At 43.7% G+C, this 18898-nt stretch overlaps 1 protein-coding gene across 6 annotated transcripts in view; it reads right to left on the bottom strand.

Moving 5' to 3' along the window:
• cd99l2 (CD99 molecule-like 2) overlaps positions 1-18898 on the bottom strand; it is a 171027-nt gene that overhangs the window by 9138 nt on the left and 142991 nt on the right. For all 6 annotated transcript variants that reach the window (XM_087991870.1, XM_087991874.1, XM_087991872.1 and 3 more), the window contains 4 exons: positions 17041-17118; positions 13742-13774; positions 8360-8480; positions 37-98 (listed from right to left, as the gene is read on the bottom strand). In XM_087991870.1, coding sequence (XP_087847996.1) covers positions 37-98; positions 8360-8480; positions 13742-13774; positions 17041-17118 — 294 coding nt within the window. The remainder of the gene's footprint in view (positions 1-36; positions 99-8359; positions 8481-13741; positions 13775-17040; positions 17119-18898) is intronic.

Below are 18898 nucleotides of genomic sequence, written 5' to 3'. Positions count from 1 at the left end.
ATGTAAAATTATATTTGCAGAAGGAAAGATACTCACCTTGAGGCTCAGACATTGCTCCAGCTTCAGCATTTTCTCCTTTTACATATTGTTGATTAAGACTCCCTATGGCGTTAAACAGAGGGAACATGACAGGTTTCAAATTCACAACAAACATAAAACTAACAGTTTTAGAGTCTCACAGCATGGAAACTGACCATTTGGTCCAACTAGGTCATGCCGACCATGTTCCTAAACTAAACTAGTTCCATCTGCCTGTGTTTGGCCCATATCTCTCCAAACCTTTCCCATTCATGTACCTATCCAAATATCTTGTAAACATAGGAGCAGATTACTGCAGATGTTGGAATCTGTACCAAAAACAACAAATACTGGAGATCACAGCAGGTCAGGCAGCTTCCATGGAGATACAGGGCATGCTAATGTTTCGAGTCTGGATGACTCTTCATTAGAGCTGACAGGAAGTATGGAGGGAACAGCAATAATGATGCACAGAGTGAAAGAGATGACCAGATTTCCTGAGGGAAGAGCAAAACCTCTTCTTCAAAGAGATGTGACAGTCGATTAAACAACGTAGAAACAGACGTTAGCGTGCTTTCTCTCCATGGATGCTGCCTGATCCACTGAGATCGAGCATTTGTTGTTTTCAGTACCGATTCCAGTATCTGCAGTACTTTGCTCCTACATTGTGTTTAATTGACTGCCACATCTGAGGAATGCCTACTCTGAAGTTTTACTCTTCCCTCAGGTAGGAATTCTGGTCGTCTTTCACAAAAGTGGATCTAGTACCAATCCCAGTTGCTCTCAGGCCTCCAGTCCAAAAAATAACACTCCACCACTCCCCTCTGTCCCCTACTGTAAAGCCAAATTTGTTTCCGAATCCCATTACTAATTCGTAACTTTACTAATTACTCTAACATGTGAAAGCTTGTCAACAGCCTTACTAAAGTCCAAGTAAATGTGGTCTATCACTCTGACCTCATGCAAAGTCAGCACTAGGTAAATTTTCATACTCCTCCCCCAGTGGGTAAATTTATTAGAGTCCTGAGCCATTCTTCACTCCATAGAAGTTTCCACTAAATAGTGCAAGTCATACCATTAAAGACTGGACAGCTTTCTGGTTACACTGCCTGTTTGTACATCTGTTACAGAACCGATGTTGTTGCATCAAATTTATGTAAGTGGAAGTTAATGATTAACAGCCCCTTTTGTATTCTACACATGGAAGCAAATCTATCTGCATTGATCTTTGAGATCTGGAGCCCATCTCTTGCACATTATACAGAGAATTCCAGAGATGAGCCATATTTTTACAAGATTACATTTTGCACAGGTGAAATTGCAATGTCTGTTTGCTGCCTTGAATCTTTGCTCAGGACAGAAAGCAACCTGGATCGAAGCCACAGACACTGACCCAGGCTGTGCTAATATTTGAAGCCTGAAACACTGCTGCTTTTACTGTATACACAGCATTAGTGTAGTATCATTGAGGTTTAAATGCTAGGACACTCAAGTCTACAGTCTGACATTTTTGTCATTATTGCTGAAACTACCTTGGTTTTATTGCCCTTGTTTTCTGTAATATTGACAGACAAACTGAAGCAGGCTACAATTGCTTGGCTGGGCAGCCACAATGGCTTCCCCACTTGTGTCTCCAATGTGAGTAGTATGATAGGTTAATGATTAAAGTACTTGGGTTAGCAACCCAGAGAGTTGTTAGTTCAAATTTCAGCATGGCCACATTGTGAGGTTTGAATTCAATAAAATCTGCACTGGCACCAGGGGGAGGAAGAAAGCTGTCAAAGCAATTCTGTTTTACTGAAGAGCTTATTAATACACTTCAAGAGTATGTCCAATTCATGCCTAGCCTATATGTGCCTGACTCAATGCCCATGGGTAATCAGGGATCGACGTTAAATGCGGTTCACCTACATCCCAAGAAAGAATAGGATGTATCAAATTATGTACAGTCAGAATAAATTCTTCAGCAATTTTTTCTTACATTTCTTACACAATGAAGGTCTAAACACAGCTCTCAACTTAGACAGCAACTAAAATTCATCAAGTGTAGCAGAAATTAACATGAGATCACTTTATACTGTTCTGTGATTTCAATGAGGAGATCAAAGCTACAAAACAGTAAGGCAGTGGGGCAGTTCTGTACTCCCTGCGTTCCGTTTTTAAGAAAAAAAGTGTTAGTAAAATACTTTCAGTATGATCATCTTCTGTGGTTGTCTAATGTACAGAGGGAGAAACTATTTCAATGAGGTGAGTAGAAGCCAATAGCAGGACAGAGTCATCAGTTAGAACAATTTTTTTAAAAGTGGAAGGATAGCTATCAGAGGGAATGGGAGAGCAATGTAAATAGAAAATGCAGAACGTGTCAAAGACATTCAATGAGAATTGGATTTTAATATTTCAAGTGGAATGTTATGGGTGGCTCAGTATTTAGCCCTTTTGCCTCACAGCACCAGGGACCCAGGTTCAATTCCAGCCTCAAGTGACTGCTTGTGTGGAGTTTGTACATTCTCCCCATGTCTGCGTGGGTTTCCTCTGAGTGCTCCAGTTTCCACCCCCAATACAAAGATCTGCAGGTTAGGTGAATTGGCTATGCTGAATTGCCCAGAGTGTTAGGTGCATTAGTCAGGGGTAAACGTAGGGCTATGGGTCTGGGTGGGTTACTCTGGAGCTGAAGGGCCTGTTTCCACACTGTAGGGAGTCTAATCTAATCTCTTGATGTGGGCTCCTATTTACTTTCTGCATTAGCTCAGAGAGGAAGATTTCAAACAAACAAAGTCTCCTTTGCCACCCCTGTTTTGCTCTGTCAGCACTTAATCTAAAAGATGATAAATCCAAGAACAGAAGTAGGCCATTTTGCCCATCAAATCTACTCTATAATTCATGAGATCATGACTAAGCTGATAATCCTCAACTCCACTTCCTACCTTTTCCTCATAACCCTCCATTCCTTTACTGATTAAAAATCAGTTTGTCTCAGCCTTCAATACACAATGATCCAGTCTTGACAGCCCTCTGCAGTAAGTAATTCCACATATTCATTACCTTCAGAATAAGTGTCTCATCACTAAATGTGTGACACTTTGAGATGTTGCCTCAGGTACTAGACTCTTGTACAAGAGGAAGCAACCTTCCTGCATCTACCCTCAAAAAGGAGGGAAGAATAACAGGCTATAACCAGCCAGTGAAACAACAACCCCCTAATGAGAACTGAGTTACACCTGAAACACATTATGTGCATCAGGAGTTTAACAATCAGTCCTCACTAAAAGGAATGCCAGTTAATAGACTGGCTAAATAATTCAGCCAGTTCAGGAATCAGGTTTCCTCCTCAAAAAAGCAGAAACTAACAGTAACATACTGACTAACAGTCAGCACAGAGTCAGTCCCCTAAACTGAGGAGACTCAATCTCCTGGTTATAATATTTTATTAACCAAATTACAAAATAGTTTACAAAAACAGTTAACATTGACAGCTGTATACAACAGCAATTTTACAAGGGAGAGGAGCAGCAAAGCTAGGCCCCAAACCCTACCGTTCAACCAGTTTACAGGGAAATTAGGACAAACCTCAAATCCCAGTTCCACATATGACAAGACAGTGACAATGACATTTGTACAGGAGAATCCAGTTACATAAAACAGTGCATACAATACAGACCCAGCAAGCCCCCATCCCTCCCACCACTCTAAGGCAGCCTACCCCTACCCACCTTCTGGCTCAGTCTACCCCATGCCCCTTCCAGTTCAGTCCACCCTAACCTTTCAACCACCTCTAGGATAGCCTGCCGTAGTACCCACCTGGGGTGACAGTGGTCAGGACAGCCTACCCACCTTCTAGCTTCACTAACAACCCTCAGCACCTTTCAACCACCTCTGGGGCAGCCTGCTACAGTACCTGCCTGGGGTGAGTGCTGAGGATGGCTACCCACCCTCTGGCTCAGTCTGCCCCTACATACCATTGGGCTCACCCACCCCGATGCACCATCTGACCAGTGGTCTATCCTAGCACACCTTCCGGCCACCTCTAGGACAGCCCGTCTCCTTCCCTGGGACAGGAGCGTGCAGGGTGTCCCACACGCCTTCTGGCTCTGCTGCTGACACCTTTCAACCACCTCTAGGAGAGCCTGTCCTGATTACCCCTTCTGAGCACTGCCTTCCTGAGAACAGCCTACCCGCCATCTGGCTTTCGTGGCAACTGGCATGAGGATGGCCTACCCACCCTCCAGCTCAGGGTGACAGCTTTCAGGATGACCCATGAGCCTCCCTGCAAGACCCAGGGACACAAGACAGTGCAGGTGATAGACCCAGGAAATATCAATACAGTTAATTACCAAAAACAGTCCTTTCTTGTACACAGTCCAAATCTATACAGTCTTCAAAATATAGAAACCATTTCCAGGAAGAGTCCACTCCAGTATACACTGTGCATCGTCAGAAATAGAGTCCACTCCAAACTGCAGAGTTCATTGCTCAAAACAGAGTCTGCAACCAAGGGCAGAGTCCACTCATGAAGGCAGCAAATGCACACCCCACAGCACACAGGCATTCAGTCTCCATGGAGTCCTGGCCCACTCACAGGAACATAGTATAGGCGCAGTTAACTCAGGGGTTTGGTCCACTCCTGAAGGAAAGGTCTTATCCCAGACTCTAGGATACAGCAAGTGCTCACCTCCCAGCACACACGGGTGTTCAATCTTCAGAGGCCCAGTCCCAGGGCTAGGCCTCCCCACCGGAACAGCTCCTCTGGTAAAAAAAGATGTCTTCCACAAGGGCTCAGTCCAAACACCAATAAAACGTGAAGACACATACAAAAAAAAGGAAACTCAAGTCCAAGGGCTAAGCCCTACCACAAAATTAACATTCTTTTCTCAAAAAAGTGTAACAGGCTGTAACCAGCCAGTGAAACAACAATCCCTTAAGAACTGAGTGAACCCTGAAACACATTACGTGCATCAGGAGTTTAACAATCAGTCCTCACTAAAAGAATGCCAGTTAACAAATTGGCTAAATAACTCAGCCAGTTCAGGAATCAGGTTTCCCCCTCAAAAAAAGCAGAAACTAACAGTAACATACCGATTGTAACACCAGCCAGCACAGTCATTCCCCTAAACTGAGGGGGCCCTCAATCTCCTGTTTATATTTTAACAAATTAAAAAAACAGTTTACAACAAAGTTACATGTACAACTGCATACAAGAGACAGCAATTTTACAAGAGAGGAGCAGCAAAGCCAGGCCCCAAACCCTACAGTTCAAACAGTTTACAGGGACATGAGGACAAATCTCAAATCCCAGTTTCACAAAAATAAAGAGTCAACAATAACATTTGTACATTAGACAATACAGACCCAGCAAGCCTCTGCCCTCCCACCTACGACCACTAAGGCAGCCCACCCCCTACCCACTTTCTGGCTCAGTCCACCCCATGCCCCTTCCAGTTCAGTCCACCCTGACACCTTTCGACCACCTCTGGGGCAGCCCGCCCCAGTACCTGCCCGGAGTGACAGTGCTGAGGATGGCTACCCGCCTTCTGGCTCAGTCTGCCCCTACGTACCATTCCCCTATTTACTATTGGGCTCTCACCCACCCCGTTGCACCTCCGACCAGTGGGCTATCCTAGCACACCTTTCGGCCACCTCTAGGACAGCCCGTCCCCTTCTCTGGGGCGACAGCATGTAGGGTAGCCCACAAGCCTTCCGGCTCTCAGCTCACCCCTACACCTTCTGGCTCTGCTGCTGACACCTTTTGACCACCTCTAGGACAGCCCATCCCAATTACCCCTTATCAGGATGACAGTGCTCAGAACAGCCTACACACCATCTGGCTCTCGGGGCAACTGGCATCAGGGTGGCCTACCCACCCTCTGGCTTTCAGGACAGCCTATCAACCTTCAGGTTCACAGGATGGCCTACCCACCCTCCAGCTCTCAGGAGAACAGCTTTCAGAATGACCCATGAGTCTCCCAGCTCACAGTAAGTCCTGCCAGACCAAGACACAAGACAGTGCAGGTGATAGACCCAGGAAACACCACAATAGTTAATTACCAAAAAATGTCCTTTCTGGTACACAGTCCAAATCTATACAGTCTTCAAGATATGGAATCCATTTCCAGGAGGAGTCCACTGCAGTAGACAATGTGAAATGTCAGAATTAGAGTCCACTCCAAACTGCAGAGTCCATTGCTAAAAACAGAGTCCACAACCAAGGGCAGAGTCCACTCCTGAAGGCAGCAAATGCACACCCCACAGCACAGTTGTTCAGTCTCCATATAGAGTCCTTGCCCAGCCTTGGAAAACCAGGCCCACTTACAGGAACATAGTACATGTGCAGTTAAATCACAGGGGTTGGTCCACTCCTAAAGGAAGTCTTCTACCAAACTCCAGGATACAGCTAGTGCTCACCTCCCAGCACACACACAGGTGTTCAATCTTCAGAGGCCCAGTCCCAGGGCTAGGCATCCCCACAGGAACAGCTCCTCTGGTAAAGTGCATGTCTTCCACAGGGCTCAGTCAAAACACCAATAAAAAGTAAAGACACATACAAAAAAACAGTCCAAGGGCTATACCCTACCACAAAATTAACATTTTCTGAGAAGAGGACAAAGGAGAGAAAAGAGTAACACAGGCTGTAACCAGCCAGTGAAACAACAACCCCCTAATGAAAACTGAGCCACTCCCAAAACACTCACACTCCACCTACATCAGGGGTTCAACAATCAATCAGTCCTCACAAGAAGGCATGCCCATCAAAACCCTCCCAAAACACTCACACTCCACCTACATCAGGGGTTCAACAATCACTCCCCACTCAAACCAACATTAACATACTGGCTATAGCACCAGCCAGCACAAAGTCAATCCCCTAAACCAAGGAAACTCTGGATCTCCTGGTTATATTGGTCAGCCAAGGATTTCCTGATTGGGGCTGTTACCCTAGGCCAATCAGGAACCTCATAGTTAATGAGGTCTACGTGGTTCCAATCATTATATTGTCAATAATTGTCATTCTCCACAGATAGTCCTCTTGAAAATTATTTCCATCTCCTATTCTGTTTTGATTTAGTCCCACTCTCCTTCTCTACACTTTCTTCTTGTTCACTATTGTTTCTGGTGGTCAGTGCTTGTAACCTAATCTTTTAGTTGGTAAAATGCATGATTTGTTGGTAACAAGAAAAACAAAGAGGTGGTCGCTAATAAAAGAAAACTGGGTTCTTGGAGGCTCCTGTGATGCAGTCTAGTAAACTATGGATTTACCCTCAAATTTGTCAGCCCATTACCATTAAATTCAATTTAATGGATATTGGTTTGTTACACAAACAGGAGACTGACCATGGGAACTCTGCCACATTTCAAATGGCTGGTGTCTCAAAAGATCCATATCTACATGCTTAAGGAATTCTAGTTGCCATGCACATTGTAACCAGTAGGTAGCAGTATGAGACCAGCTGGAGTCATAAATAGAAGATGATTTCACAATAGGCCATTTAAGACTGGACTGAAGAGGAATTTCTTCATCCAGACGGCCATGAACCTTTGGAATTCTTTATTCCAGTGGGCTGTGGAAGCTCTGTCTCTGAATACATTCAAGGTAAGAGATTGATAGGTTTCCAGATGTAAGGTCACCACAATCGACTCAAAACGTTAGGTTACTCTCTCTCCACGGATGATATCTGACCTGCTGTGATCTCCAGCATTTGTTTTCATTATAGATTCCAGCATCTGTAGTAATTTGCTCTTACTAGACCTTAGGGTTGCTCTCTTGTTAGAGAGAGAGAGAGAGAGAGGGAGAGATGACTGGTGGTGGCTGAATCTGAGGTTTACCATGCCTCATGCGAGGGGAGAGGTTGAGGAGGACAATACTTCATGGTAACCTCAGCCAGTGCAGGAATTGAACCCAGGCTGTGGACATGACTCTGCCTTGCAAACCTGTCAGCCAGGAAGCTGAGATAACCAACCTCCTAGGCTTCTAGATATCAATCTAGTTACCTAATGATATCAAGGGCTATCATGATAGTTTTGGAAATCAACCATGATTTAGAACGATGGAGCAAGCTTGAGGGGCTGTATAGATGACTCCTGCTTCTATGTTCCAATACCATGCAAATTAAAGAGACATATCTTTATGGAGAGTGGTGAGAACATGCAACTTGTTACACAAGGAGTGGTTGCTATAAATAGCATGGTAAGGGAAAGCTGAAAATGTGTAAGTGAGAAGGAAAGAGGGCTACATTGGTCGGGCAAGATGAAGAAGAGTGGGAGGAGACACACACAGATCAGTTGCGCTCCATGGCCCTTTTCTGTGCTGCAAATTCTACTGAATTCTGTATTAGATTGATGAATGTACTTGCCTTGTATTTTAAAACATAACTGCTTCTTCTGGTAGGCAATGTAACTGGATACAGCACCCAACAAAGCTGCTCCTATAGCACTGGCGATTCCAGCTATCGTGGTTTCAGGCATAGCCACTGGGAGGGAAACAATAACACAATGAGGAACAATTGGAAACTCTCAATGTGATAACGTAACAACAGCTACCATTTACTACGTAATTTTCTTTGTTTCAATATATTAAATTTCTGTATAAAAAAACAGTCACTGAAGGCTGTTTAGATTAGATTAGATTAGATTCCCTACAGTGTGGAAACAAGCCCTTCGGCTCAACAAGTTCACACCGACCCTCCAAAGAGTAACCCACCCAGACCCATTTCCCTCTGACTAATGCACCTAACACTACAGGCAATTTTGCATGGCCAATTCACCTGGTGTGCACATCTTTGGAATGTGGGAGGAAACCGAAGCACCCGGAGGAAACCCACGCAGACACGGGCTGTTGTGAGACTTCACTGTACGCTTGTACAGGAATCAGGAGTAAAGTTCTCCACTGGTTGGAGTTTTGCCTGACACTAAGGAAGATGGATCTGGTGGTTATTGGTCAGTACATCTCTGCAGGTGTTCCTTAGGGAATTGTTCTCTTCAGCTGCTCCATCAGTGAACTTCCCTCCATTAGAAGTGGGGATGTTCGCTGATGAATAATGTTCAGCACCATTTGTGACTCCTCAGATACTGAAACAGTCCATGTCCAAATGAAAAAAGATATGGGCAATATCCAAGCTCAGGCTGACAGGTGGCTAGTAACACTCGTGCCACACAAATGCCAGGCAAAGTGAGGACTGCAAGATGCTGGAGATCAGAGTCAAGAGTGTGGTGCTGGAAAAGCTCAGCAGGTCAGGCAGCATCCGAGGAGCAGAAGAATCAACATTTCGGGCAAGAGCCCTTCATCAGGAATGAAGGTATCTTAACTCCATCTACCCTCCAAGGCTTCCCAATCTGTATACACTTGCCCAATAAATATCTATTCATCTTAGTTTTGAAATTTCCAATTTTCCAAGGCTATTGAACTAATGCTAGAGACTCTTTGGCATCTGTGTTTAAATCCTTACCTTGTCTTCATCTGTTCTTTACAATTGCCACAATGGGAAAATAAACTGGGAGAAAAATTGTCGACGAACTAAATTCTTCAAATAACTCATCTTAATTCTCTCTGTTTTATAGGTATTTAAACAGTTTTATAGTTTCTTTAATGGTCTAAAACATCCCGAAGTACGTCAAAGAGGCACCAAGTGGATAGTATTAGAAGGATCATTAGACAAATGATTGAAAAAGCAGCCAATAGGTATTGACAAGTAATTGGAGAAGGGAAGGAGGAAAGGTGAGAAGGAAGGGTTTGTGATGTTTTGGAACTATGAAGAATGAAATGAGAAAAATCCAGAAGACATGAGAATACTAGGTTAGGGGGTGGCGAGGCTGACACATGGATTTTCAGTTCGAAGTACAACAGCATTGGGCAGGATGTTGAAATAAGCAAGACAGGCGTCAGTAGGAAAGCTGGATCTGACACACTGTTCAAGCTGACAATGACAGCCAAGGGATTTGCAGTTTTCAAAAAGCAAAATATTTTCAAATCAGGATGGTACGTGACTTGGAGATGAAATTGCAGGTGGTGGTGTTCCGATGTATCTGCTGCCCTTGTCTTTCTAGATAGAAGTAGTTGTGGGTTGGGAAGGTGCTGTCTAAGGATCTTTGGTGAATTTCTAGAGAACATCTTGTAGATAATACTGACTCTCTGTGATGGAGGAACTGAATGTTTGTAGATGTGATGTTAATCAAACAGGCTGCTTTGTTCTGGATAGTGTAAAGTTTCCTGAGTGTTGTTGGAGCTGCGCTCATCCAAGTAAGTGGATAGCATTCTGTCATACTGTTGATTTGTGCTTTGTAGGAGTAGACAGGCTTGGGGGAGTCAGGAGCTGAATTGCTCTCTTCAAGATTCCTAGTTTCTGACCTACTCTTGTAGTCATAGTACTTACATGACAAGTCCAGTGAGGTTCTAGTTAATGGTAACCCCCAGGATGTTGATAATGGGGCTTTCAATGATGGCGATGTCATTGAATGTCAAGGGGCTGTGATTAACTTGTCTCTTATAGGAGATGAGAGTGGGGTGCTGGAAAAGCATCCAAGGAGCAGAAGAATCAATGTTTTAGGCAAGAGCCCTTCATCAGGAATGTGGATATTTCAAAACTGAGATGAACAGATATTAATTGGGCAAGTGCATACAGGGGTGGGAAGCCTTGGAGGGCAGATGATGTTAAGATACCGATCAGCTTCTCTTCCTAAATCCACCTCAACATGGAAACATATTCATACACTTGTCAGAAACAAAGATTGTGACTATTTCAAACTTGCATGATCATCATGAGTACGATTGGAAATTTGGAAAAAAATTCTGAAGGACAGGATTAATCAATACTTGGAAAAGTAGGGATTGATCAAGGATAGTCAGTGCAGATTTGTAGAGGGAGATCCTTCTGATTAATTTAGTTGAATTTTTTGAAAAGGTGACTAAATATATTGATGAGGGTAATGCAGTTGATGCGGTTTAGATGGACTTCAGTAAGTCCTTTGGCAAGGTCTCCTATGGAAAGGTGATCCAAAAGGTAATAGCCCATGGGACAAGGCCAGTTTGCAAACTGAATCCAAAATTAGCTTACAAATAGAACACGGAACATGGAACAGTACAGGCCCTCCGGTCCTTGATGTTGTGCTGACCTTTTATCCTACTCTAAGATCAGACTAACCTATATATCCTTCATTTAACTATCATCCAAGTGCCTATCCAAGATTCGCTTAAATGTCCCTAATGTATCTGACTCTACTACCACCGCTGGTAGTGCATTCCACGCACCCACCACTCTCTGCATAAAGAACCTACCTCTGACATCTCCCCTAAACCTTAAAATTATGCCCTCTTGTGATAGCTATTTCTTCCCTGGGAAAAAGTCTCCGGCCATCCGCTCTATCTACACCTCATCATCGTGTACACCTCTATCAAGTTACCTCTCATTCTTCTTTGCTCTAATGAGAAAAGCCCTATCTCCCTCAACATTCCTTCATAAGACATGCCCTCCAGTCCAGGCAGCATTCTGGTAAATCTCCTCTGCACCCTCTCTAAAACTTCCACATCCTTCCTATAATGAGGTGACCAGAAGTGAACACAATATTCCAAGTGTGATCTAACTGGGGCTCTATAGAGCTGCAGCATAACCTCGTGGCTCTTAAACTCAATCCATCTGCTAATGAAAATCAACACACCATGTGCCTTCTTAACAACCATATCAATTTAGGAGACAACTTTGAGGGAAGTGTGGACATGGACCCCAAGATCCCACTGTTCCTCTACACTGTCAAGAATCCTGCCTTTAACCCTGTATTGTGCATTCAAGTTCGATGTTCCAACATGAATCACTTCACACTTTTCCAGGTTGAACTCCATCTGCCAATTGTCAGCCCAGTTCTGCATCCTGTCAATGTCCCGTTGCAACCTACAACAGGCCTCCACAGTATGCACCACTGCACCAACCTCTGTGTCATCGGCAAACTTACTAACCCATCCTTCCACTTCCACATCCAAGTCTTTATAAGAATCACAAACAGCAGAGATCCCAGAACCAATCCTTGCGGAATACCACTAATCGCCGCGCTTCAGGCTGAATACTTTCCATCTACTCCCACTCTCTTTTCTATGGGCCAGCCAATTCTGTATCCAGACAGCCAGATTTCCCTGTATCTTATGCCTTCTTACTTTATGAATGAACCTCATCGAACACTTTGCTAAAATCCATGTACACCACATCCACCGCTCTACCTTCATCAATGTGTTTTGTCACATCCTCAAAGAATTCAATTAGGCTTGTAAGGCATGACCTGTCCCTCACAAAACCATGCTGTCTCTCTCTAACCAAGTAATCATAAATTTGGTCTCTCAGAATCCTCTCCAATAATGTGCCCACCACAAACGTAAGACTGAATGGTCTGTAATTCCCAGGATTATCCCTATTCCCTTTCTTGAACAAGGGAATAATATTTGCCACCCTCCAATCTTCTGGCAGTACTCCAAATGAGTGAAGATGCAAAAATCATCGCCAAAGATATAGCAATCTCTTCCCTCACTTCCTGTAGTAACCCATCCGGCCCAGGGGACTTAGCTATCCTTAAGTTTTTCAAAATTTTCAGCACGTTCCTTCCTAACATCAACCTGTTTCAGTATATCAGCCCATTTCATGCTATTGTCACAAACAACAAGGTCCCTCTCAATAGTGAATACTGAAGCAAAGTATTAATTAAGGACCTCCCCTAACTCCTCCGACTCCAGGCACAAGTTCCCTTCCCCCAATCCCCGATCGGCCCTACCCTCACTCTGGCCACTTGTTTGTTCCTCGCATAAGTGTAGAATGCTTCAGGTATTTCCTTAATCCTACCCGCTAAAGCTTTTTCATGCCCCCTTCTAGCTCTTCTGAGTCCATTCTTCAGTTCCTTCCTGGCTACCTTGTAACCCTCTAGAGTCTTGTCTGATCTTTGTCTCCTCAACTTTCAGTAAGTTTCCTTCTTCCTCTTGACTTGATGTTCCACATCCCTTGTCACCCAAGGTTCCTTCACCCTACCATCCCTTCCTTGTATCAGTGGGACAAACCTGTCCAGCACTATCATCAAGTGCTCCCTAAACAACCTCCACATTTCTGTTTTGCATTTTCCTGAGAACATCTGATCCCAATTTATGCTCCACAGATCTTGCCTAATAGCATTGTAATCCCCCCCCCCCCCAATTAAATACTTTACTTTCCCATTCTGTCTGCTCCTATCAATCTCCATGACTATAGTAAAGGTCAGGGAGCTGTGATCACTGTCACTGGAATGCTTTCCCACTAAGAGATCTGACACCTGGCCTGGTTCATTGTCAAACACCAAATCCGATATGGCCTCCTCTCTAGTCAGGCTATCTACAAATTGAGTCAGGAATCCTTCCTGGACATACCTGCCAAAAACTGCTCCATGCAAACTATTTGAATTAAATATGTGGAATGTGCTGCCTGAGAGGGCGGTGGAGGTAAGTATTCTCACAACATTTAGGAAGCATCTAGATGTGCACTTAAAGTGCTAGGGCAGAGCAGGCTATAGACCAACTGCAAATGAATGGGATTAGTATTGTTTGGTGTTTGTTGGTCAGCATAGACTGAAGGGCCTGTTTTTATTGCTGTATGACTGATTCCTTTGATATTAGGGATGACTGGCCTGAGCTGTCACCACAGAAGGCTCTGTCAGAGTGCTCCATAAAACAGAGGACACAGCGGCCAGGCTACCTTCAGTTGAAATGTAAGAAAGTAGGAACACTTACCCTGATCCTGGTCACTGGGAGGTACGTTGCCACCTGGAAAACAACGTTAGAGTTCTTTTAGTGTCTCATCTAAAGAATGGTCATTAAAATGGGACACAGACGGTGACAGATGACTATGAATACGTTGACCAATGTAAATCATCTCAAACATCAACAATGATCCCAATTCATCCTGCTCAAGACTGTTCTGTTGCAGAGGAGAGGGGAAGAAACAGCAGTGAAGGAAAGCTTACATTAATATCACCTCTTTTGTAAATTCAGAATGTGCTATATTGCATCTGAGCCACTGAAGTACACTTGAAGGGTAACCACAATTTTAACGGAGATATATAAAACAGAAGGAGGCCATGTGTATCCATGTCAGCCAAGAAAGAACTATCCAGTCTATACATAGCTGTGACTCGGTTGGTAACACTTCCACCTCTGAACCACAACGTCCTGAATTCAAGTCACCCTGTGGACGTAAAAACCAAAGAGGACTCTCCAACACAGCACCGAGAGAGCACTGCAGCTGATACATTAAACCGAGACCCAGCTGCTTCTTGGTGACTGGAAAAGATCCTGCAGTATTAGTTTGAAGATGACCAAGGAAGCCATCTCCTAAGTCCTGGCCACGTTCTATCATTCAGTCATTATCACAAAATCAGACTGTCGGTCATTATCAAACTGTTAACTGCAAACATGATCAAACAGCTATTTGCAAATGTTAGTCTGCGATATCAAAATAACCAAAGTAGAAAAGAAAGAAACTACCTTTTGATGCCTTGACGCCTACAGCAGCTTCAAATATTTTTGAAAATAAGAATTTCTACCTCTACCTTCCTTTTGGGCAGTGAATTCTAGACCATCCCCTGAGACAGAAAGTTATTCGGTCTCCTCTAAGCCTTCCACTAATTAGTCTAAATCTATACCGTCCTGGTTACTGACCTCTCTGTTAATGGATATAGCTCCTTCTTATCCATTCTAAGTCACCTCCTTCATTTTGTTTCTACAACTTAGCTAAACCTTGCCTCCACATCTTCTGTTTAAAAGAAAATAACCCAAATCTGCTCAAATTTTCCTGTTAGGTGAATTTTCAATATATATTGGGGGATGCAGTATCATATCAGATCATCAAAGGTCTGGTCAAAGAGGTAGGATCTATTTAAAGCATGAAAACAAGGACATGGGTGGGGGATTGGGGGGGGGGGGAGCGGGGAGAGAGAGAGATTGGAGTGTAGGTGGCTAAAGGTGTGGCCATCAATGGTGCAGAAGTTAAAGTCAGGAGATGGTCGAAGCTGGAAGTAGAGGAACACCGATATCTGGGAGGGTGGTGGAACTGGAGGAGAATAGAGAGATTTGGGGGAAGGGTGGGGGCGAGGGGATGTGGGGGCTGCGTGTTTGACCAGGCCATGGAGGCACGGTGGCACAGTGGTTAGCACTGCTGCCTCACAGCGCCAGGGACCTGGGTTCAATTCCAGCCTCAGGCAACTGTCTGTGTGGAGTTTGCACATTCTCCCCGTGTCTGCGTGGGTTTCCTCCGGGTGCTCCGGTTTCCTCCCACAATCCAAAAATGTGCAGGCTGGTGAATTGGCTATGCTAAATTGCCCATTGTGTTAGGTACAGGGGTAAATGTTAGGGAATAGGTCTGGGTGGGTTGCTCTTCGGAGGGTCGGTGTAGACTTGTTGGGCAAAAGGGCCTGTTTCCACACTAAGTAATCTAAGATTAATAAAGATGAGAATGTTAAAAATCACAATGTTGCATGAGGAGAAACAAGGGAACAGGGCTTTGTGTCAGTTAAGACAAGCGCAATAGAGTTTTAGTTGACAGATTTATGCCAGGTTGAATGTAGGAGGTAGTCCAGCAACAGAACGTAGATTAGATTACTTACAGTGTGGAAACAGGCCCTTCGGCCCAACAAGTCCACACTGACCCTCCGAAGATCTACCCACCCAGACCCATTCCCCTATATTTACCCCTTCACCTAACACCACAGGCAATTTAGCATGGCCAATTCACCCAACCTACACATTTTTGAACTGTGTGAGGAAACCCACGCAGACACTGGGAGAATGTGCAAACTCCACACAGACAGTTGCCTGAGGTGGGAATTGAACCCAGGTCTCTGGCGCTGTGAGGCAGCAGTGCTAACCACTATGCCACCGTGCAGTACAGTGCAGTTGTAAAACTGCTGTTGTTTACAGCAGAAGGGAATGGACTGACATTGTACTGACCCTCAGCTAAAAGAACGAACTGAAGCAGAGGAAGAATGTGGAGCACCAGCCAGTAAGGTGTAGTCACATTTAGAAGTAACAAAGGCACGAGTGGCATTTTCAGCAGCAGACAAACTGAGATGGATAATGTGGAGAAACATTACCGAGGTGGAAACAGACTGTCTTAGTGATGGTACGGATATGGTCAGAGGCTCATGCCTGGATAAAATGTCACCCACAGAGAGGCTTAACCTCACACTGTGCCAGAGAACAGGATGGAGCCAGTAGCTCAGGAACAGAGTTTGTAAAGTGGGAATAGAGTTTCTTAAGTGGCTTCGGGTTCCCAAATATCTAAAATGACAATATTTCTGCTCACTCGTGGCTGTATTTTGACAAGTATTTGACAGCGGAGGTGCTGAGAGAGGATGGTGGTGAGGTGCAGCTGGGAAGTGAAAAGTAATGCTGTGTTTTCCAAGGAGGGCATGGAGGGGGACCGTATCGACGATAAATTTAGCCGTGTTCGCCCATTAAAGATGTTGCCCTACCAGAAGCTAGCCAGGTGACCTCGGTCTCTTGTGCCAGGATGCATAGTTGTCAGTATGTCTCTGTGCATGTGTGGACTTCATTATGTACGGTCATGAATGAACTGAGATTATAACTATCAAACCGGGGTCTGAAAGCCGAATAAATCAATGAATTAGCTCACGCCTGTCACTTGCCCATTGATCTCAAACTGAAACCATTTGCACAATATCCTTATGAACTTTCAGCAGAATATAATGGAGCCCTCTGTTACCTGAATAGTTATTTGTAAAATTTTAGCCTCCAGAATCATGATCACATGAATTCACTTCCAAGGTTACTATATGAGGAAAGTACAATGTCAATATTAGAAGGAGGTGAAGAAGAGCATAAGGAAGAAAAATGGGAACAAAGGGGTAAATGTGATTGAAAAATGCTCAACTACACCTTCCTGAATTGAATCGACTCTGTATCGCAACTTCTCCTAACGATATTTTGATATATAGCAATAAATACATATGTTGTGCAACATTCATTGTGTGAAAACCAACAACCTTATGAATCTATGATTGTTTGTCACTTACCTGAATTTTTCTTATCTGGTTTATAGTCTCCACCGCCCAATAGATCTTCCAGGTCTTTATCTGAGATGTTCGAGGTACCTAGACATAGACAGGAAATGGCATCACTGCCAAACACTGGAATGAAACTGTTGCACCCCAGGGGCAGGTATTTAAGTGGAAGTGATATTCTAAAGTTTGAACACTGAATGCCAAACAACAATTCGGGAATTGGTGCTCATTCAGCTGACAAAGATAAATGGAATTTGCTCTAGTCCAAATGATCAGGTAGCAAAGAATCTGCGTGTCAAAATCAACTCATCGATGCAAATAGAACTTAGCATATAATGCATATTCTGAAAAAAAAATGTCCACAGTGTATTGTTTAGTCTAAAGCCTTCTGACCCAAGGTAAAATGCTGACACACACCAGCCAATCAGGAGCACAGTAGTACTCGTTAAGGAATAAGTTAAGGAATGGAAGTGTTGGAAAAGGGATAGCTATTACAAATCGGCTTTATTTACAGATTATAATCTCAGCATCCAAGTACGCTCCTTGTCAACCGTCTCTCTCACATCAAGTTGCTTGATGGGTTAATGTTTTGCATATGATAGCAGGAGTTAGATAATTCCCAAATGATTCAATGGAATCATACCCAAAATGTGACATGATGCAATTTAGGCCAACATCACTTAGAACTAGACTGTCAAAACATGTCAATATTGAAGCAACCCTTGAAAAAAGTAAGAGTGATGTGTCCTTTGCTGAACAGCAAACTAATGATTCCCCAGATCACTGTCTGAAATAATTCAGCAGTTTCACAGCATTCACATACCTACCTGATGGCAAGAGGCTTCAGATTTACCTCACATGTCACTTTAAATTGATATAATCTGTCAATGTAGTCTGGAGAAAATTCAACACACAGCTAGACGGGGTTATTTCACTATGATCAACTTCTCTTGTGGATGAGGTTCCTTTATGGATAATAGTTGAACTAATATTGCTGGAGATACCATGATACAAAGGCTGGAGACAAGTCAGGTTTAGCTCCACCACGAATTATTATTTTCTTTCAGTCCACTGTTCTTATGCATTTTTTTTTTGAGTTTTACATCTTATTTTGGATTTAAGCCAGATCAAAATCTCAGGACACAGAGATGTCTCCGAGAGCTCTCTGTTCTAATGTTTGACTGATGGGAGACGGAGCACAAGTGACCTGTGGAAACAGACCAATCCCCTCAGGAGCATGCAGAATAAAATCAGCACAGGGCTCTGTGCACGTTAGCACATTGGATCATGAGTTAACACTTGTCCCTGGTGTCAGTTACATGGAAAGAAACGCAATAATTATTTGCTTCACTGTTATGGCATTGGAGTATTTCACTTAGAGCACAAAAAAATTTACAAGCCTATAATTTGTCCAAAAGAATAATTTGTTCAAGAATAATTAACTCTGGATCACGGTTGGCATTAGAATCATGATTTCACTTGTTTGCAAGTTGAGCTGGGAGGGTTGTGGGGCAAACTACTCGGGAAACATGAAGCAGTCACAGCAACTGTGTCACTTAATTACTTCTAGGGGAGTGTGTGTATGTGTGTTGGAGGGGGGGGGGGGGTGCATATCTCCTACTCTTCATTCACTAGCATTGCTGTTTAGCATTTACCTCTTTCACAAATACTGCTCACCCAGGAAATCCAGCTAGTCAGGCTGGGTTAAACCTGACAGATTATCTAGAAGCAGACACAACCTCATTACAATGTGAAGGGTCTCTATTTTTCCTTCAATGTTCTCATTTTGTTTGGTGGCGTGGTGAGTTGAGGTTAGGGTTGGTTGAACTTTGAACATCTACATGTTTAAAAAGGGAGAACAGTCGCAGAT

The sequence above is a fragment of the Chiloscyllium plagiosum genome, unplaced genomic scaffold, assembly GCF_037043375.1.
Source record: "Chiloscyllium plagiosum isolate Xiang-an unplaced genomic scaffold, Cpla_swu_hap1 HiC_scaffold_11, whole genome shotgun sequence".
NCBI classification, from domain to species: Eukaryota; Metazoa; Chordata; class Chondrichthyes; order Orectolobiformes; family Hemiscylliidae; genus Chiloscyllium; species Chiloscyllium plagiosum.
This window is presented reverse-complemented; position numbering and strand designations above follow the sequence as displayed.